This window comes from Castanea sativa, chromosome 9 (genome assembly GCF_040712315.1).
Source record: "Castanea sativa cultivar Marrone di Chiusa Pesio chromosome 9, ASM4071231v1".
In the NCBI taxonomy this organism is placed as follows: domain Eukaryota; kingdom Viridiplantae; phylum Streptophyta; class Magnoliopsida; order Fagales; family Fagaceae; genus Castanea; species Castanea sativa.
Window position 1 is genome coordinate 25,537,709 of NC_134021.1, and position 21,871 is coordinate 25,559,579.

Consider the following 21,871-nt stretch of genomic DNA (forward strand, 5'->3'; position numbering starts at 1 on the left):
TCTGGCAAATATGCGCACCAATTTCTCACAACTGTCATGAGTCCTGGCCCACTGTGCAGCAGGAAATCAATGCTATTGAGCATTGACTGAAGTACTACAATGGGGAGCCTGAGATATGTAGTAGGAAGACATGATGAAAGGATAGATATGTGATGGAAATTTCAAAAGTTTCTTATTCTACAAATGGAAGCCTCCATGCCTAATCAACATAAAAGAATGTAATTCATTATTTTAATTAACTTAGGCATGGGACCTGGAAGCCTAAATAAGATTTTGGATTCCTAGAGGTGATACTAGGACAGCAAATGAGCCAAGTTAAACCAAGTATTAAAAATTTAGGATTATTCATTTAATTTTATTTTGAACGCAATAACACAGCCACTTATTGAAAGAAAGGATTCAATTAAAGCAATTCAAGTAAAGGAGAGAGAGAAAGAGAGAGAAAAAAAACTCATATATAAAAAGAGGTTTTTGGGAATAAGGAACTTTCCTCCATAAAATTGCTCATATGTTCCACACGTTTGAAAAAGGGTAATTGGGATAAAATGTTGACAATTACATCTTAATCCAAAATTTAGGGATTTAAATATAGTAATTGACGATTTTTGCAGACTAAATGAAATAATCAAAACACGTGTAAATTATACTTTACACTAAAATAAAAAGCTGAACTCCATCGTGAATTATCTTTAACATTTGTTCTATCTTATAGGATACTCTCCACAATGGGATTGAGATTTTATTTGTTTTATCTAATGGTATAAAAAGAGTGACAATCAATTATTTCTTTAATACAGAAAAAGTTAACGGATACTCTAAAAGCATTGACTTATTAAAGTAACAAATTTTTTTTTTCACAAATGATCTGTTAACTGGACACTGTATTCTAATTTCTAAACCATAAAACACATTAATTTAAAAATGTGGAGCATGCTGTAGGTTTATATCGAGCAAGCAGGGGTATAAATGTCATTTGAAGAGCGCCAAAACCAACAACTCATGAACCACTCTGATCTATTACACGACATTTCCAAAGTTCCCACCAGTCACCAACAAACATCAAACAATACAGCATTGGTTTCATCGAAGCTTTAACGCACAAACACATAAATAAATATAATATACACACAAAAACCACTCATTCTCTCTCAACTTCTAATCCCAGCTGAAATCTTTTGTATCCCAAACATCACACCTAAGGTGAGTTCTGAGCTTTTCTATGTGAATGAATGTACAGGTTTCTCAGTGAATGTTGAGTCTAAAACTTATGTCTGAATGACTTGTTATTTTCTCTTTGTTACATAGATGTGATTGGGTGTAGCCTGTAGGCTCCTCAATCGTGGGTTTATTTAATATTTGAGTCTTTCCCAGAATTAAAATTGATCACTTTTTTCTTTTTTTGAAAGAAGAGAATCTCTGTTGACATCTGTGTTCATTTTGTGGGTAATCTTGGATATAATGCTCTAAATATTTGTTGCTTTTCAAATAGTTTTATATACCATGGCTGCACTTGCAGAATTCTTGGTCATGCTTGAACCTTAATACTTGGTAATGCTGATGAATTTTTCATAGATCATATTTAGCCCATAGTTCAGTTTTCTTCATTCTGCTACTTTTATTTTGGCGTGTAGTTCATTGGTAAATTGAGATATTATTATGTGTATTCCGGTTTGCTTTGAGCTGAGTGATATCTGTTTTTAACTTAATTTATTGACTTGTTTATATGTAGGAGCTTCTGAAAAAAGTAGGCATGATTTTCTTTTTTCTTATATTCTGTGTGGTAGATTATGTGTTTTGGCATTGTAGATACTCAAATATTATCATGATACGGTAAATCATACCATGAACATTCTTACTACATTGATGATTACCTATAAATGTTTTCAATACTGCAGAATTTTGTTTTGACTTTTGGAGGTCTTAAAAGTGATTGAAAATGGCGGCTACTTCAACCCCTGGCATGCTCATGACAACAATCAATTCTTGCTTATCTTCTTCCCGCAATAGAGTTATGACAAGCACTGCAAATTTCAGTGCTGAGCATAAAGAGGCATCTTGGACAAGGCTTACCAGCTCTTCCCACATCTCATCAAGGCAGCCATTCTTCCAGAGCTTCACATCAGGAAATGTAAAATTTCAAAAGGTTGTTACAAGAGCAGTGTCTGGTGCTGCAGAGTACAAGCCTCTGCCTGGCTTGCCTGTTGATTTGAGAGGTCAGACAACTATTTTTTCCCCTTTCATTCTAAGATGCCTTTATTATCATTTGTTTTTTTCTTTCATAAATATTGTAGTTGCTTAGCACCCTCTTCACTGGTTTCTATATATGACACACAAAATATATATAAGAAATATGAAATGAATAGCTTCACATACTATCTTCCTCCACCTTTTTCCTTGTTGCATGGTATTGATACTGCAAGTAAAGGCCAGGTTTACAACTGCAGATGAGGTTTTGACTGGGAAGATTATATGTTTTGCTTGTAAGATGGTATTTCACCAAGCATTTTAAAGCAAAATATAGATGGGGTTTCTCTTTTTTTTTGTGTCGCATGATCATTGACTTGAAAAGACAATTACCTCAATGAAAGCTCAACAAAAGCCTATTTAGTTTCATATCCTGGGTTCTGATATGTATCTCAACTGAACACACATAAGCATAACAAAAATATTGAGATATTGCATGTAAAATGAGCATCGTAGTAAACTTACATAGCCTGTTAAGTTGCCATGCTGTTAAGTGGCAGAAAAAGGGTGGTGTTTTAACACCTGCTTGGCTGCTTCAATTTTTTTGCTTGTAGTTGTAGTTAATTACCTTTTTTTGGCTTTGCAAAGAATCTTGCCATATATATAAGTCACATGTATAAATGTTGGAGAAACCTGAACCATGAAATTGAATCAAAGCACAAAATCAGTTCTCTGGTAACAATGACACAAAGCCCAAATTTGAGGTTCGGAGTGAAAAATGGTGGGATGTGTTACATGAAGGTTTTTGTCATTGTCTTGCTTTGAGCCTTGAAGAGAAATGTTTTAGGATGACCACCAGTGTCAAGGTCAAGCCAAAGATGTACTTGTCCAAATTGTATGAACATAACATATATGCTGCTGTATTTAACACGGGGACATTGTGTTAGCAGGTAAGAGAGCATTTATTGCTGGCATAGCTGATGATAATGGATATGGATGGGCAATAGCAAAATCTCTTGCTGCTGGTGGTGCTGAAATTCTTGTTGGTACATGGGTTCCGGTATGTAAATTGATCTAACTTGATCTTATGATTCTAGAGTCTCAAGTAATGACAAAAGTGTACAATTTTTAATGCGAGCTTTTGTTTTATGTAGGCACTGAATATTTTTGAATCTAGTTTACGGCGTGGGAAATTTGATGAGTCACGCAAGTAAGATATGATGTTCTGTTTCCTGCATTATGGGTAATCAATTAATAATTGCGGTACCATCTCCAAGCCTCTGTTAATTTCTAATTGAAATTTGATTTTTCAGATTACCAGATGGTTCTCTAATGGAAATTACTAAAGTGTATCCATTGGACGCTGTTTATGACAATCCTGAAGATGTTCCTGACGATGTAATGAAAAGCTCCATATATTTCTGGAATAATTGATATAAAGTCCAATTGTATTCTTGGTGATATTCTTAGTTGTGGTTTTGGGCAGGTAAAAGCAAACAAACGCTATGCTGGATCCTCAAATTGGACAGTTCAGGTATCATTTATTGTGAATACATCACTATTTAATTTAAGTGGTCATTATTGAATAAAAGACTTTTTTAACTCCACTCAGTAAACATCACTAATTTATTACATCTGATTGACCTGGGCATAACATGTGATGAACCGTTCTCCGAAGTAAACCATCGGTCTATGAGTTCGCATGTCTGTACATGATTTTCTAAACACAACATAGAATAAAATTATCTCAGTATTTTGTCTTCACTTGGTGTGCACATTAGTATCAGTCAAACCAAATTGCAATAATGCCTCTGACTTGATTAAATTACAAGTGCTTAGTTTTCTTCCTTGGAGAGAACAGCAGAATTAATCAAGTATTGAACTTAAATCATACAATGGTTCACATTGATAAAAATGAATGTTAATAAGTTGACTAAAAGTTCAACTAATAAGTAGATGGATTTAATATGATTATAAGTTTGTACTATGTCTTATCTGTCATGTCACCTGTCAAATTTCTTTTCAAATGTATAGCAAAAGGATTTAATCTAACTCAACCTACTAATGATTAAGCTGCATTTGTTTCACAAACTGTTTGAAGCCATATTTTGGTGAACATTGAAATTCATGGTCAATTGCAAACTTTGAATGTAAAAAACTTATAATGCATGCTCCTCTTGTAAGGAGCTACAGGTCTCTTTACTGGCAAAGACATAAATGGGATAACTGACCCAACTGACCACTGGTAACCAATTTGGTTCTAATGTTTTGCAGGAAGTTGTTGAATCTGTGAAACAGGACTTTGGAAGCATTGACATCCTTGTGCACTCACTTGCCAATGGGCCAGAGGTGTTGTGTTCATCAGTTTATCCTTTTACACTGTTCTTTCTAGATCTTAAGGCACTTAACTAGTGTTTTTTTTTTTTTTTTTTTTTTTTTTTCATTCGCAGGTCAGCAAACCTCTTTTGGAGACATCAAGGAATGGATATCTTGCAGCTATCTCTGCATCTAGTTACTCCTTTGTTTCTTTACTCAAGCACTTTGTTCCAATAATGAATCCAGGCACATTTCTCACTTAATTTCTTCTATTGCTTTTCTTTGATTTTTATCTTTATGTTCTTCCCTTCCCGCCCTCCTCTTCCCATCACAATTTTTTTCCTTATCCCTAATTTTCCCCATAAGTCTGAATCCTTACAATATGCACCCTAATGTAAGGAACCCGGTTTAGGGTTAGGGTAATCTTGATGTTTTGAGTGGTCTTGGATTACGAGTGCTAGGTTTTTAGGTGTTTCTGGATCTTTAGGGTTCGATCATGTCCTAGGTTAAGTGATTTTGATGTTTCAAACAAGTTCTTAAAGTGATATGTGTTTAGGCTTTGTTTGGGAGAACTCAAGGGTTTTAGGTATGTTATACTTTGCATGAATTGTGACTACTTTGTGGGAATCACAGCCTCTCAGGGAAACATACTAGATAAAGTTTTGTCTTCTAACTCTCTCACACTCAAAAACTAACCACTTTATCTATAGGGACTATCACACCACCGTTTCTTACCAGTGTGAGATTAATACTCTCAACAGGAATTACTTCATCTCATTATTATTTTTCTAACCAATGTAGGATTTTAAAACCAGTAAGAAAACCTCTGAAATTTTCCCCTAATTGGTTGGACTTAACATTACAGGTGGTGCTTCAATTTCTCTAACATACATTGCTTCTGAAAGGATCATTCCAGGGTATGTTTCCTTCAGCACTGTGAACATTGTTGTGTGGTTCACCTAAGAACAATTTCTTCATTTTGACTGTTCTACATGCAGATATGGTGGAGGTATGAGTTCAGCAAAGGCTGCTCTGGAGAGTGACACGCAAGTAAGTCATATGTTTATTTATTCATTTTATTCTTATTTCATGTATATCTGTTTTTCAAATGTTCATGATAGTTAGCATAACATCTATAAACTTTTGGGCTTGACACAGGTGCTAGCTTTTGAAGCTGGAAGAAAACACAAAATCAGGGTCAACACAATATCTGCTGGTATTTTATTTACTTTATATTGAGAATCATAGCCTCACCTAAAATAGGAGAATAATTCTCTTGTAATCTCATTGACTGGTTTATGTCCTGGTGCCACATTCTGCCATGTACATGCTATGGGTGTTCCATCTGAAATGAGGCCTATAGGGATGGCTGTATCCTTCTTCTCTATAGTCCAATTAAAAGTTGATATGATTTAATGATCTGTATGTAGATCCCTCCAAGAAGACATCATCTATCATTCCTGGTCTCTTCCCTAATTATATGGATGATGTGTTTTACTGATAAGATATAGAGATTAATTTAGTCCCAATCTTCACTGCTGTTTATCTAGCAATCAATCACAGAACACTAAAATCCCAATACTTAAACATGTTTCCATTAATTTGCCCAAAATCCCAGACCAAGTGGATGAATAAATGTCCTTGTGTCGGGCAATTAATGAAAATAACCATCAGTATGATTTTACCATAATTGGTTCATCAATGGTGCCAAACTGAATGTTAGTTGTCGTAAAAACATACTGAAAGAGTCCACCCAGCAATATCTTATTGGGCTTGAATCTTACTTAGCATCACTTGCAGTAGTCCTGTTGGTAATTTTAGCATAAGTTTAAATGCATTCATTTTTTTTTTTTTATCTCTACTTTGTATTTAAAAAGTACAAACCCATCCCTTTGAAATAGAGCTTCCATCTCACCATGCAGTTTAAATTGATTTTACATTTTCCATAATATTATGTGTTCTCAGTTTTGTACCCTGGCCCTGTTGTTGTCTTAGATTCATTTTTTAGTGTTGAGGTTACCTTTGAATTCGATAGAAGGAAAAATCAAATGATGTAATTCCTAACTTAATTTTGTCTTTAGATAGTATCTATTTCCTCACATGTTTTCCAAACTAATATAAATTTCAGGGCCATTAAGAAGTCGTGCTGCAAAAGCAATTGGTTTTATTGATATGATGATAGATTACTCATCAGCAAATGCACCCCTACAGAAAGAATTATCTGCAGGTGAGTCATAAGTTTTTCCACAGTTTTTTCTAGATTTGGTTACTTTCAAAATAATACTGCCTACTTTCTGTGGAACAAGACAGAAATTCAATAAAATTGCAAATTTTTTTAAAATAATATCCTCGTTTATGGTCAATTGGTCACGATCACTATAGCTTCTTGTGATATTTCTCCAATAAACAACAGAGGCTTGAAAATGCTTTTACAACACAAGCAGATACAGCCCCTTTTGAATAATTTATGTTTTGTATTTTCTTTTTGGCATTTTTCATACTGTTACTGAGCTGGAATTATAAATGGAACAGAGGAGGTTGGGAATGCTGCTGCCTTCCTGGCATCACCCTTAGCTTCAGCTATCACTGGTGCTGTTGTGTATGTTGACAATGGTCTGAATGCAATGGGAGTGGGAGTTGACAGCCCAATATTTGAGAACCTAGACATTCCAAAAGGTAACTAGAGCTAGAGGGTTTATTTTATTTTATATTTTTAGCAAAGCCAAGGTTAGAGGTTAAGATTAGCATGGATTGTGTAAGTGGATTCTATTGAAAATTTTGATCAAGCAAAAGAAATAATTGTTTTCTCACATTTCATATCTTCTTGTATCATTAGCAAATGGATTATTTCGCATTTCCATATTAATAAGAAGATAGCATGATTTTTCCTCGCTTTGGAAGATAGCATGATTCTTAACTGAACTTGATGGCTTTGATGCTCTGGGCCTTAAGTCTGCTTTCTGTGTCACTCAATAACAGGTGTTTGGTTCTCAAGAATTATATATTTAGACCGATGACTAGTCTTTCACTCCATAATTGTTGAGCAGTTTTAACTTTTAAACCTCTTGGACATGATAATCGATGTGAAAAAAATGCATTAATGGTGGTAACAACCATTACGTCTTCATGCATAAACATAAATGTAGTTGTCTAATAGTTATATCATGAATAATTTCGCACCAGAATGCTGTAACAACTATAATGGTTTTAGATTGACCTACAATTAAGAGAAAAGAATAAGAATGAGATGGCAACTATAAACAACATTATAAATTCACAGCATTGACACCAACTAAAACCTTCACAAAATTGTCAAGAGTTTTGTAATTTAGTGGCATAGTCTAGTCTTTTTAATAAGGAGAGCGGAGTTTGAAACCCCCATCTCCTATTTGTTTTAACAATTTATCCTCCCCCCCCCCCCAAAAAAAATCAAATAATTTTGAGAGTCTGCAGCAATGCAACTGATGATAAATGGTAATTGATCACAATGATGGCTTAATGTGGATCATTTGGAAGGAAAGGAACTACAGGACATTGAACGACCTACGATGGTGGTGGTAAAGAGGGCTTTTCTGAATTCATTATATGAGTGGTTGGTAAAGAGGGCTTTTCTGAATTCATTATATGAGCGGTTGGCGGCTGCCATTCTTTTACAAGTATTTTAAACTTTATTGATTGCTGTAATTTTCTTTAATTTTGCTGCACTACTAGTACACTGCCTGTGTACTGGGTGCTATTACCATATTTTTCTTTTTCATATCAATAAAGCTTTCTTATAAAAATAAAAATAAAATAACAATTGTTGGCTTCAATTTGTTTAATGCTTCCCACATTTGGTAGAGACACTGATTCCTTATTGCCGCCTGTTGTCTCCCAAAATGTAACTTTGATTTTGCAAGGAATAGGGTTAAAACGAAATCATGGCTCCCAAAGTGTAACTTTGATTTTGCAAAGAATAAGGCTAATACCACATCATGTATTTGTACATGAAAAAATAGAAAAGAAAAGATAAAGGAGATTGTGAATTTCTATAATTGAAATCAGAAAAAGAAGATTACTAGCCTCGTCGCACAGACACATGTTTAGAGATTTTCTCCCATTTTAATTCAAAATCTTACATTCATTCCAATATGAAATACATGGTCAAAGATTTTTTTTTTCTTCCCTTTAACTCAAAACTTTACATTCATCCTAATTCGAGTTTCACACCTTTATTTAGTGAGATTTATGCATACTTGAATCATAGAAATAGTTAAAAGTAGGGTGAGATCTAGGACAAAAAAATAAACACACACATTGGATAATGATTTTAAAGATATTTTAGTGTTTATTTTCCCCCATTTTAATTCAAAATCTTACATTCATTCCAATATGAAATACGTGGTCAAAGATTTTTTTTTCTTACCTTTAACTCAAAACTTTACATTCATCCTAATTCAAGTTTCACACCTTTATTTGGTGAGATTTATGCATACTTGAATCATAGAAAATAGTTAAAAGTAGGGTGAGATCTAGGACAAAAAAATAAACACACTCACACATTAGATAATGATTTTAAAGCTATTTTAGTGTTTATTTTCTGTGTTAGGCATCAGCACTACCAACTATTTTAGTGATTGGTGTACAAATAGAATTCATTGTACATTTGTTCAAAGCTTTAGTGGCTAGTGTTTTGTACTGCTACTTTAGATCCAGTACTTTATTATTTTGCTTAAGTTGAAGTTTTGATTCATACACAAAAGAAATGAAGAAATAAGTTCAGCCAAAGATATCTATAAAAAAAACAAGAGTTCAGCCAAAGATAGCTTTGAGATAGAAGAATTAAAGTACAATATGGAAGTAGATAATAGTGTTACAGCAAGCAGTGATGATAAAGGAGGGAAATCCATTTAAAAAAAAAAAAGTGATAGAAGAGGGAAAGAGAGCTTTTACAATTTACTGTCAAGCAAAAAAGACGGACAAAGTCTTCAAACCATAATACAAAAATCTTTTCAAATTATAAGAATCTGATTAACTAGGCCCATGATTTTGATGTGACAAAAAGGCTCATCCCAAGAACTTTCCAAAGTGGGCATTGACCATTTTGGGCCATAAAAGTTCCAATACCCCTCCATGTCTATAACAGGGCAAGAACTTTGATGAAAGAAAGAGAAGGAGACTCTTACGACTACTCTATTGTCTTGTCTATAATTTCCAGTTGAATTCATTTTATTAGTGAAAATAAGTCATCTGAGAGATTCCTTAACATGCATTTTAGTTGCATAAGATTAAGTTTTAAAACGAAGAGATGGGAAGACAAAAATGATGTAAAATCAAATCTTATCTCACATTTCACCTGAAATTAAAATATATATGAAAGGTGGCAACACCAAAATTACTCGCAATGAAAATAAGAAAAAATAGAGAGAATTCCTTCCTTCAAATTCAGAACCCAAAACCACCCAATGTAGCGGACTCAAGCATCAATTGGAACCAGAAAAACCATTCATTTAAGTTAATTTTATTAACAGTAGATATCAATTGGAATGAAGGAATCAATTCACCACAATAATTCACCACAATAATGCACATAAAATAAAAAATAAAAAACCTGAAAAATTAGGCCAACTTCCCACCAAATACAGTGACAAAATCAGTTTCGACTAAGGTATCTTTCGAGAACTCAGATTTTACCACAAAAATGAAGTGAAATTTAAGGCCCTAATGGACCAATAGGTGGCAAAAGCAGTAGAAGTTAGTTTCTTCTATCAATGTTTAGTCATTTTTTCATACCTTTCTTTAAGGTCATCGACGAACAAAAGCAATGATCAAATGTGGAAAGTTGTACATCCTCTATGTTCTAACCACAACATACAAACATAAAGTTCTAATTTTACTTGTTTGATACTGTTATTTAGGCTTTTTAAGACTTCATAAGGTGACTGTGGGTATTATAGGACATGTAAAAAGTGGAGATGAAAGTGAGGAATCCTCTTAAAGAATAGTATAGAATATGTAGGATATAGAGAGCTAAACGACTATAACTTATATGCAAATCCTAACTTCAGGCTTTCAGCTAGAAAAAATTATAATGCTACTGTAAACTGTACATCCAACCAATTTCATGTTTGCTCGAGCATCTTTTGAATTGCCACAATTTTTTCTTCAATAATTTCACACTGAACTGAGTCTTCATCAGCTGACAGAGACTGTTCACTCTCGGCAACAGACTCTTCTTGTAAAACCAGGCCACGATTTCTACACAACTTCCTAATATGTGTTGTAGACACTGCTGCTTGAGATTCTCCAGATAGTGGATCTACTTCAGAATTGCTTGATGTTTTTAATTGCTTCCTTTGTGGCATCAGCTCTTCCCCAACCCCTACGGAACATGTCATCAACTGCAAATTCCACATGAAAAATGGTTTGAATAAAACAATTATAGCAAGCAATAACACTAGCAATTGAGATCTATAAAATATTGTCACATGTATAAACGCAGTAAAAAAAAAGAAAGAACATAATATCAAAGGAAAATATATAAACTATGCTTCCTTGTCAAAATACCTTCCAGTCCTCAAAGTCTAATCTGAACACAAAGTGGCTATAAGCAGCAGCCCCAGAGGCAACAGCCGTTGCAGAAGGAGCATTCTTTGGTGCTGATATAAAGAAAAAAAAATGGGGAAAGAGAATGAATACAAAACAGAAGAAATTAAACTGCAAAAAGGCATTAAAGATCTTACAAACAATATGACAGTTTTTCTCATCCACATTTATTTCAGCACGACCATCTTTAACCAGAAATGATAGGGCAAATAAATTCTCCACTGTCTGTGCAAAAGAGTTTCTGTTCAATACTAGATTTTCAAGCCTGACACTTCTATTCTTCTTCAAGATATTAAACATAGTTAACATATTTCGGTCAGTATCTATTCTCTCTTCTGCACCAGCATCTTCAAACTGCACATTTTACAGTGAAGTTAGCTGCCAGAGTTCAAAGGTGAAAAAAGAAAAAAATTCACACCATAGACACATTACAGTCACTGATTAGTAGCCTTAAGATTTGGCATAAAAACCTAGTGTAGATAACATATAAATGTTATATGGAACATATATGTAATTAAACTGCACATTTTACAGGGAAGTTAACTGCCAGAGTTTGAAGGGAAAAGAAACAAATTCACACCATAGACACAAGACGCATTACAGTCAATAATTAGGGGGCTATTTGGTACCTGCTTTTAAACAATAGTTTTCAGTGTTTAAATAACAATAACACTTTTGACATGTATTTCCATAACACTCAAACACGTATTTCCATGAAAATTGAACAGCAAACTTAAATACTGTTACTAGACAGGGCCCTAGTAGTCTCAAGATTTGGCATAAAAAACTTGTAAAGATAACATATATGTTCCATATATATTCTTGAAAGTAGACAGGGAAACGTTTCAAACGCTTCGAAATGAACAGTTACAACAGAAAAAGATTTTCCTTTATTCTATTTGATAAGCAGAATGGATTTTTTCTCCCATTCTCAATAAAATAAAATGCTTAATTTCATTCTGACTCCCTATGTTACAGCTTTTTTTATTTTATTGTTGGTCATTTGATTGGTATCACAACATTAGGATGAAGCATGCATACCTGTTCAGGCTGAGCACTTTCTGTGTGTCTCATACGTTTTCTTTGAACAGGCGTCTTACGCTGCTTAAGTTCAGTGTTCATAGGCCCAATCCTGAAGAAAGAAAAATTGATGAATTAATTAGGGAATCATTTGAAGGATTTTAAAACTAATAATACATGAAAAAGAAGTAATTCTATGTCAATTACATGGTGCTGTATCCTGAACATCTCCTGAAAACATGTGACACTGCAAGACCAATATCATTCCAAAATATAGCATTCCCAGCATTCTCTGTACTAGTGCTTGGTCCACTTTGCTGTCCAAACTGTTTGAGAAGACATGTGACAAAATCTGAAGGTGTAATACCTTCACTGTTATGTGCCCTAACACAGGTTAGCAATGTACTTGCAATGTCTGAAAGAGCCTCTGCATCAGCAACTTGTTCTCTTGGTTGTTGTACTGAAATACAGTCCACACCAAAACAAAAAGAATATCAACTCTCAAGTTAACATTCTAAATTGTAAGTAAATAACATATGAGCAATAAAAATGAACAAAATAGAATGGTTCAGCTCCAAATTTAAAAAAAAAAAAAAAAAACCCTTAAATAGGAAACTTAGAAGATAATAATTGCAATAATAGCTCATCATTGTTACAAAATTTATAGAAGATAATGTAGGATTATTTGAATGCATTCATGTCATTCCCTCCACCAATTATAAAAAATGAAAGAATATGCATGCCCTGTGTTGTGTTGTGTGCAATGTTAAGAAAAGAAACAAATATTACAACTTTTAATGAAAAAAAAAAAAAACTCAAATGGGAAAATTTAAGTGATAATTATTGTAATAATAGCCCATCATTGCTGAGACCAAAATCTAAAGAAATCAATGTAGGAGCATTTGAATTCACTCAAAGCACCTCCATCAATTATTGGAAAAAAAAACATTATTGTAATGTGTTGTGTGCAATGCTAAAAAACAAGGAACAAAATTTACGACTTTTAATAAACAAAAACAAAAACTGCACCAGACATTTTATAAAAAAAAAAAAAACTGCACCAGACAATTAAGGAAACACACTAGCATTTAGAAAACATAAATAACAAAGGAGAAGAACAAAAAAAAAAAAAAAAAAAATACCGGAATCATGCAAGGTCTGGACTTGGTGAAAGATTGAGTCAAACTTGTCAGAATCTGCTCTTGTTATATCATCTCTTTCTTCTGCACAAACCATTAAAATACTAGAATCAATGAAACCCATTTGCTAAAAAAGCCAAACAATGAAACCCAATTGCTAAAGAAGCCAAAAACCATTAAATTAATTTTTTTTTATCAACAAAAAAAATACCACTAATGAGGGCCTTGACAGCAAGGTATTGAGAGCGAAGAAATCGACGCTCAGCCACGTCTCCTCGAGATTCAGAATTACAGGGCCCTAACTCTTCACAAACTCTTTCACCATGATTACTACTATTACTTCCACTAGTACTACCCAATTCTCGCTTCCTAGCCATTGTTTTCAGGGATTTCAAATTCCAGGCAAAATTGTTTATGTGGTATTATTCTTATTCATTCAATACTGGTAAAAGTAAAACCATGGAATTTAGAATTCTACTAATAATGAAAAACAAAGGAAAACAAAAACCCTAGATTTGAGAATTTAAAGGGTCTCTTTCAGGCTTTCCCTCCTCGTATCTTAAATAAACTTTTGGAACCGCGCTATGGTTATGGGGCGGAGTGATCTTAATAAATGGACGCCTTGGATTTGATTTTGAGGAGCTTTACTTGGAGATGAAGAATTTGATTTAAAAGTGGAGGGGTAAATGTGTAAAAAACCGAAACGAAAGAATCGACCTCGTCAGAGGAATTTGGAGAACGGGTACCAATGTAACTAACTTTTCGTCTTCTCCCTGTTCCCCAAAAATTTTGGAGAGAGATAATAAATAAATAAAACGACACCTTTTTTTTTTTTTTTTTTTTTTTAATTTTTTCATAATAATACTACCACACGCGCGTAGACAACTTTTTTTTTTTTTTTTTTTTTTTTTAAAGAACAAAAAACAAAATTTTATAATCATCCACTTCCTCTTTAAAGAACACTACAAAAAACGCGAGCTATAGCTGTGTTTTTTAGCCGCGTTTATAAAGAAACGCGGCTATACCTGACCTATAGCCGTGTTTCCTAGAAACGTGGCTTCAGACCCAACCTATAGTTGCGTTTTGTTAAACGCGGCCATAGATTAGGTCTAAAGCTGCGTTTCTAGTGCCATGAGCTGCGTTTTACGTTCGGACTATAGCCGCGTTTTGAAAAACGCGGCTATAGGTCCAGACAAAAGTATTTTTTATAAGGGTGCTATGTACAATAGAACAAATTTTTTTATAAGGGAGGGTTATAGCCGCGTTTTTTAAAACGCGGCTATAGGTCCAGTGAAATAATATATATTTTTTAAAAGAATGACCTGTGCATCTAAATAAATTATTTTTTTTATATAAGGGAGGGGCTATAGCCGCGTTTTTGAAAACGCGGCTATAGGTAACACCAATAAAAAAACCCAGAACCCCACTTTCCCACCTACCCCCACTCTTATCTTTTCTTTCTTTGGTCATTGTTGTCTGCTTTCTTGGGTTTCTTTCTTTCTTTCTTCTCTGCAAGTCACGCCCAGCTCTTCTTTCTTTCTCTCTCTCTTTTTTTTTTTTTTCCAACACAGCTCTTTTTTTTTCCTTTGTTTGTTTGCTGCTACTTCTTCTTTTCTTTTTTTGTTTCTTTCCTTATTTTTTTCTTTCAACACAACGCACACACTCCTCTCACCGGTACACTCCACACCACCATATACTTCATTTTTCAAGCAAGGGTCACTGGAAAACTTCATAAGAAAAGCTAAAGGCTCACTCATCTCTACTATTTGAGGTAAAAATTCTCTAATTTTTTTATGGGTATTATACTTTTGCTAGAAGTTATTTTTGCTATTATGTTGCGATATTGTGCTTATGTTTAAATGGGTTTGTGTTCTTGAGTTTTTGTGTTCTTTGAATGGATTTAGTGTTAAATTTGGGTAGGTTTTGTTGAATGAGAGGAGATTCATGGGTTTGTATTGTTATATTTTGGAGCACGTTGTATTTGTATTGTCAATATATTGTGTTTGATTTTGAATTTTCTAAGTGTGTTTGATTTTAAACTTTTTGGGTTTGTGCTTGATTTTGAATTTTTTGGGAAAAAAAAAACCCAGAAATTTTTTTTTGTTTTTAAAAAAAGCTGAATTTTTGAATTTTTTGGGGGAAAAAAAACCCCAGTAAATTTTTTTTATTATTTAAAAAAGACCTATAGCCGCGGTTTAAACGCAGCTCAAAACGGGTTTGTAGCCGCGTTTTTTAAAAACGCGGCTATAGGTCTCAGACTATGGCCACATTTTTTGGAAACGTGGCTATAGGTCTGATCTATAGCCACGGTTAAAAACGTGGCTATAGGTCTGATCTATAGCCGCGGTTATAAAAACGCGGCTACAGACTTGCAGGGGCTGTTGCTGTGCCGCTTAGGCCGGGGTTGTAAACGCGGCTCTAGAAAACGCGGCTATAGCCTAAAGCCGCGTTTTTGAAACGCGGCTATAGACCCCGTTTTTGGTAGTGGAAGAATATATACACACACACACACACACACACACACACACACACATTAGCCTCATTACACGTGTGAAATATGATGATGTGAAGAAAATCAGTAGGCTGGATGCTTCGGAATTGACAAGACTGTTTGCTCCTTCGATGCCCTGAAAAAGAAAGAAAAGCGATCAAAGGTGACCGGGGTTGTCGGCCAAAAACCCTCCGATGACAAAGTTAGTTTTTGTCTCTCTATTTTCGGAGTTCCAACTTTTTGGGAAATATCTTGCGTACCTTTTTCTGGTCTGAATGGGTGTTTATATAGTGTCCTAGGAACAGTTATTGGGCTTGTAACCTCCTCTGGATTTGAGGAGGTGCGAGGGTTCAAGGATAACTTTCACAACCGTTTAGGAGTTATATTTTCTCATATAATGGTCACCGGAAGTTATGCGTATGTTACGGAGTGGTGACATGTACTCAGGAATTCCAAAGTGTAATGGGCTCGTCCAGGGGTCCTCTTGTGGACGAACCCCTTCAGGGCGGGGTTGATAGCTTTCCTAGGACGAGTGTTACAGGTGTGTTTTCGTCTATGGACGACCATAGACGTTAGCCTCGTCCTGGTGCTTTCTTCTGGACGACTGCTGGTGTGGATGACCATGGACGGTCTGGAGTATAATATTTCTTCATTCCTCATCAGTTGCCCCTTCGTCCAAGGGTCATGCAGCACATCACCAGACTTTAGGACGAGTTTTCCAATATCATTTATTATCATTATTTTCTATTTTATTTGTTTTTCAGACAACGTACCACATGTCACGCTTTCATAGGTGATTGGTCATGTCGACTTACCTCCTCGAGGTAGATGCCACGTGTCGCTTTCTCATTGGTCTCGTCGTTGTGAATACCGAGACTTCTCTACCTATAAATAGTGGTTTCCCTCTCGTGCCCCTCTCATTTTTTCAGATTTTCTATTTTGACACTTCTCGTCCGTCGCCTCATCTAGGAGTATTCTCTGCGACCTTAGTATCTTTATTCTAGAGCCAGGTATTCCCTTTACTCTCACTCTCAGGGTTTCCTTTTTAAGCTTTAGGACGTCTGAAATGGCTACCTGTTCGTCTAGCGACAGTGTAGACAAGGCCATAGACGAGTATCATGACTCTTCTAGTTATAGCACTTCCAGTAACGATAGTAGTAGTAGTAGTGGCCACACAACGGAGGAATATACCTCTGGTGTTCCTGGAATTCCTGTTGAAACCTTACAGGAAAATCTTAGGACGAGGGCAGCCTCTGGAGCTGATACCTCGACGAGCGTCTCGCCGTCCCCCCCTTTGGACGAAGAAGAAACAGTGTATAGTTGTGCTATAGAAATCCCTTCTAAGATGGATGAGAAGAGGTTAGACGCCCTTAGGAGTTGGTTCCAAATCCCAGACGATCTGAATCCTAGTTTAGCCGTTCGAGGGGAATGGTGTTGCCAACCCCATTTTGGAATAGGTATGTACGAAGCTTATTTGCTAGGGGGCTTAGATTACCTTTAAATGCCTTCGCTAGAGAATTACTCACTAGGCTGGGTTTGAGAGTTTGTCAATTTAACCCCAACGCGTGGAGACTTATTGTCTCTATGCAGGTCTTATGGAGGGAGGTATTTGATGGGAACCGTCTTATCACCGTGGATGAGTTTCTGTACTATTATAAACCATAAGTCAATCTTTAGGTTTTTATCAGTTCACAGCTAGGGGCAATGACTGTAGGTTGATTAAGTCTTTGCCTTCGTCTGACAGAAACTGGAAGACATAATTTTTCTTTGTCTTTGGTTTCTGGGCGGGGCATCCTATCGAGGTTGGTAGAGATGCATTTGCCCCTTACACTAGAGAATTAGGGAACCTTCGTCAAGAAGATATGCATTCCCCATTTTTTTTTATTTGTTTTGTTATATTTCATCTTTAGACAGTTGTCTAACCTTAATTTTCCTCTCTTTTCTCAGCTGTTAGACGTCCTTCTTTAAGCAAGTTTCACCGTGACCATGTCCACAGAACTCGTCTACACCCCGAGAGGAATTTTCACTCGTTGGTGACGCTTCGACGCTTGCACAAGTGGGGACTTGGGCCTGATCCATCCGCTGAAGCCCTTGCACACGAGCAGACTGTTCGTAGACGTGAGTGGTTTTCTTGAAATTTTGAAATTTTTTTATTATTTTATATATATGTACATGTGTTTGTCACGAATGGCAACCATGAAAGTAAACAAGGGGAAGGAAGTGATCGATGAGACGACCAGACATGAAGTTCAACCTCAGCCTCGTCCTGCTGTTGGAGACAAGAGGAAAAGCTTGTCCAAAAATTTGGACTTAGGAAGCTTACCCAGTCGTTGGGGGAAGAAGACCAAGCATGGGTCGTCCAGGCCCGAAACTGCTAAGTCTGACCCTCCTTCCTCCTTGCCATCCATCACAGTCATCGATGTTGACTCATCTACACCCGTTGGCGTCTCTCTGTCCAAAATCCATGCTCCTGCTTCGTCCGAGCCTCCTCAAAAGATTTCTATGAACTTATTGGAGAATGAGGATTTGGCCTGGGAACGATTTCAAGAGGCTGTAACAGGTGAGGATGTGGCTGCGTGCTACGACATGTCTTTGAAGGAGTTTGAGCATTTCGGTATCCACGATCTTTTTAAGGTGAGCACCTTTGTCTCGTCTTACTTTAGCAATGTTATCTATTGTCATTTTTATCTCTTGAACCTTCTTGTCTTCTATGTAGGCAATGTCGAAGTTCATAGCTGCGTCCAGGCAGGCCACGGAGATGGACAAGACAAGGATCCTTCTTGAAAAAAGAATAGAGGAGATTAAAAACGACAGCAGAACTTGGGCCAAGGTGGCGAATAAGGCCAAGGACGAGGTTAAGGGGTTGAATGCTTTAGTGGGGGAGCTGAAATCTGATGCTGCTAAGAAGGACGATCGTCTTGACTTTCTTTAAAAGAAGAACGACGAGTTGAATCTCCTTCTCAAGAGGGCTAAGGACGATGCAGTGGAGGAGTTCAAGGCGTCCAAGGAGTTTACCGACCTGCTGGACACGAACTATGCAGCAGGGTTTAAAGATTTTAGAATGGATGTTATAGAAAACTTTCCTGGAGTTGACTTTAACACTATTAAACTCAACCTTGGCGCTGCTACAAGCTCTCTCCTCCAAACAGGCTCAGACGATGTTAATATTGAGGATGATGCCACCACAAAGCCATCTCAGGACGACCCCAATGTTGATGCCCCCCCCCTCTTGAAGACGAAAGTTTTTAACTATTGCTATTGTTGTTCTATTTTTATTTTTTATTTATTTATTTTTTTATAGTTTGGTCCATTGTTTTTTGGACCCTTATTAAGATGTATTTGAGTACAATTATCTCGTCCAGAGTGTTCTGGATAAGTTTATCAAAAATTGCCTTTTAAGGCTTATTTTATAAGGGTTTTTGGACGGTGGTCGTCTACCCTCTTTAGACTAATGAATATTTACTTTTATGCATTATTTATTGTATGGACGAGTTTATCTACTATTATCACCATTAATGTTATTGGCTTTTAAACAGTCTGTGTTCTAAGTGTTGAATGGTCGTCCATATGATATATATATATTTCTTTTTGGACGACCCACCTAAGCATGGACGTTTTTGTTAGCCAGTCAAATCTTTACAAGTGTAGCTCATCTTTGGACGACAATGATGACTTTGCCAGTCTTTTACCTCGTCTGTTGGGCAATTATCACTTGTCTCCTTGCAAGACGCTTACAATGTTTTACTCGTCCTAGGACATTGAGGCGTCTTGGCTAGATGCTTCGTCTTTGGGACTTTATGCTTTAACGCATGCCTTTTTCCTGTCTATCTACTTCTTAGACGGGTATGCCTTAGCTTTTTCTTTTTGCTTTATCCTCATTTTGAGGAGAGCTTATGAACGTTACATCCCTGCGTCCAGAGATTTTCATTCGTCTTAGGCTTTTGCCCCCCTTATGGGTATCATTATGGAAACTAGATTAAATATATTAGAAATCCAAACCATATTATTGCATGAACATTGTCCACAGATATGACACGCTTAGAAGCTGGTGCCTTATTAAAATATTTAAGAAAACACATAACCTCGTCTTTTACAAACTGGTCTGTAGACGGTGCAAGAGTTTAAGAACTAGTGCACTTTTTATTCTTAATACACACTATAGTAGTAATAAGAACACAACAGTAGGTATAAGTAAACACATAGATCATGGTTGTAGCTGTCCATAGTATCAACCTCGTCCTTGGATTATTTCATCTAAGTTCATCACTGATAGTACCTCCTCAGGTGTTCCACGTTCCAAGGGTGCTCTAACTTTCGTCCGTCTAGGGCCTCCAGGTAGTATGACCCCTGCCTCTTGCAGTTGATTACCCTGTAGGGTCCTTCCCAATTGGGTCCCAATTTTCCATGAGCTGGATTTCTAGTTGCTAAGGAGACTTTTTTGAGAACAAGGTCCCCAACATTGAATCGTCTGGGTTTCACCATGGCATCATGCTGCCTAGCCATAAGATTCTTGTATCTTGTTGTCCTCTGCTCCGCATCCATTCTTACCTCGTCAATAAGATCAAGGTCAAGACGAAGTTGTTCCCTATTTGCTCTCTCCTGATACTTCATCACTCGATGATTAGCCATATGAACTTCTGCCGGTATGACGGCTTCACTTCCATAGGCTAGCTTAAAGGGGGTCTCTCTTGTCGGAGTTTGTACAGTTGTCCTGTAGGCCCAAAGAACACTTGGTAACTCGCCTGGTCATATCCCTTTTGCCCCCTCGAGCCGAGTCTTGATGATTTTTAGTAGGGATCGGTTCGCTACTTCTGCTTGTCCATTCGCTTGTGGATGGGAGGGTGAGGAATAGTGATTCTTGATTCCAAAATGGGTGCGTTGTCAAACTGATGTCTGTTATCCGATACTAGTACCCTGGGTACTCTGAACCTACATAGAATATTCTTCCAAACAAATTTTTTAACATTTTGCTGAGTGATTGTTGCAAGAGGTTCGACTTCTACCCACTTGGTAAAGTAATCGATCCCTACCCCCAAAAACTTCATTTGTCTGGTTCCCATGGGGAAGGGGCCTAGGATATCCAGTCCCCACTATGCAAAGGGCCATGGGGCCATCATTGGGGTCTGCTACTCTGACGGCTGTCTAGGGACATTGCTATAGCGTTGACACTGGTCACATACCTTAACATAGACCTTAACATCTGCCTGCATTGTAGGCCAATAGTAGCCTGCACGGACGATCTTATGGACTAGTGATCTCGCTCCTGAATGATTTCCACATGCTCCTTCATGAACTTCCCTCAAAACATAGTTTGACTCGTCCAGAGCCAAGCATCTTAGGTAAGGTTGGGAAAAACCTCACTTGTACAGCACTTCGTTTATGAGGACATATTTGGCTGCCCTGACCCTCAATTTCCTAGCTTCGTCCTTGTCTTCTGGAAGCCTTCTGTTTTTAAGATAGATTACTATTGGACTCATCCAATTTTCTCCCCCTCCTATCTGCTGTATGTCTGGAAAGTCTATGCTCGGCATATATTGGACGTTGTCGTACTCGTCCGTAACTCCTCCTGCCGAAGCTGCTTTCGCCAAGGCATCTGCTTCCATATTTTCCTCCCTGGGGAGTTGAATAAAACTTACTACTGAAAACTTTCGTGCAAGCCGTTTCACTTTCCTGAGGTATTTCTTCATCTGATCTTCCTTGGTATCACACATTCCATTTACTTGGTTGATGACTAGCTGAGAATCTCCTTTGACTATTATCGACTCCGCCCCTAAGGACTTAGCCAATTCCAATCCTTTGAGTAGAGCTTCGTACTCAGCCTCGTTGTTGGTGGTTTGATACTGTAGACGGGCCGCGTACTCCAGCTTGTCACCCTCTGGGGACTTTAGTATGACTCCAATCCCTCATGCATATAGTGTGGATGATCCGTCTACATTAATAACCCACCTTTCAACTCCTTTGTCTTTGTCTAGGTCATCCTTGTTGGGGGTGAACTCTGCGATGAAATCGACTAATGCCTGCGCCTTTATCGCACTCCTTGGGAGGTATCTGATGTCAAACTCGCTAAGTTCCACAGCCCACTGTATTAATCGTCCAGCGGCTTCCAACTTGTTCATTACTTTCTTTATGGGATGAT

At 36.7% G+C, this 21,871-nt stretch overlaps 2 protein-coding genes across 2 annotated transcripts; one reads left to right on the forward strand and one right to left on the reverse strand.

The window, feature by feature from the left end:
• The first annotated feature begins 1,026 nt into the window (after positions 1-1,026).
• LOC142609485 (enoyl-[acyl-carrier-protein] reductase [NADH] 1, chloroplastic-like) lies at positions 1,027-7,404 on the forward strand. The gene is made up of 13 exons (XM_075781077.1): positions 1,027-1,200; positions 1,896-2,213; positions 3,135-3,244; positions 3,339-3,394; positions 3,498-3,582; positions 3,671-3,718; positions 4,459-4,533; positions 4,635-4,746; positions 5,366-5,417; positions 5,499-5,550; positions 5,659-5,716; positions 6,629-6,727; positions 7,033-7,404. The coding sequence occupies exons 2-13, from the start codon at positions 1,937-1,939 to the stop codon at positions 7,182-7,184; spliced, it is 1,176 nt and encodes a 391-aa protein (XP_075637192.1). The 5' UTR covers positions 1,027-1,200; positions 1,896-1,936; the 3' UTR covers positions 7,185-7,404.
• A 3,060-nt stretch (positions 7,405-10,464) lies between these two features.
• On the reverse strand, positions 10,465-13,773 carry LOC142609993 (non-structural maintenance of chromosomes element 4 homolog A-like). Its single transcript, XM_075781714.1, has 7 exons — positions 13,456-13,773; positions 13,248-13,328; positions 12,313-12,565; positions 12,127-12,217; positions 11,223-11,439; positions 11,047-11,138; positions 10,465-10,880 (listed from the first exon to the last, which is right to left on the reverse strand). Exons 1-7 carry the CDS (start codon positions 13,619-13,621, stop codon positions 10,602-10,604), a joined length of 1,179 nt encoding a protein of 392 aa, XP_075637829.1. The 5' UTR covers positions 13,622-13,773; the 3' UTR covers positions 10,465-10,601.
• Positions 13,774-21,871: the final 8,098 nt, after the last annotated feature.

Bases quoted from the DNA above. Each gene is read 5' to 3' on its own strand.
- LOC142609993 (XM_075781714.1), bottom strand. From the start codon at position 13,621: ATGGCTAGGAAGCGAGAATTGGGTAGTACTAGTGGAAGTAATAGTAGT. The intron at 13,329-13,455 runs GTATTTTTTTTG...TGGTTTGTGCAG, and splicing joins TGTCAAGGCCCTCATTAGTG to AAGAAAGAGATGATATAACA. The intron at 11,139-11,222 runs GTAAGATCTTTA...TCTTTATATCAG, and splicing joins GAAAAACTGTCATATTGTTT to CACCAAAGAATGCTCCTTCT.
- LOC142609485 (XM_075781077.1), top strand. From the start codon at position 1,937: ATGGCGGCTACTTCAACCCCTGGCATGCTCATGACAACAATCAATTCT. The intron at 4,534-4,634 runs GTGTTGTGTTCA...TTTCATTCGCAG, and splicing joins CACTTGCCAATGGGCCAGAG to GTCAGCAAACCTCTTTTGGA. The intron at 5,551-5,658 runs GTAAGTCATATG...GGCTTGACACAG, and splicing joins CTCTGGAGAGTGACACGCAA to GTGCTAGCTTTTGAAGCTGG.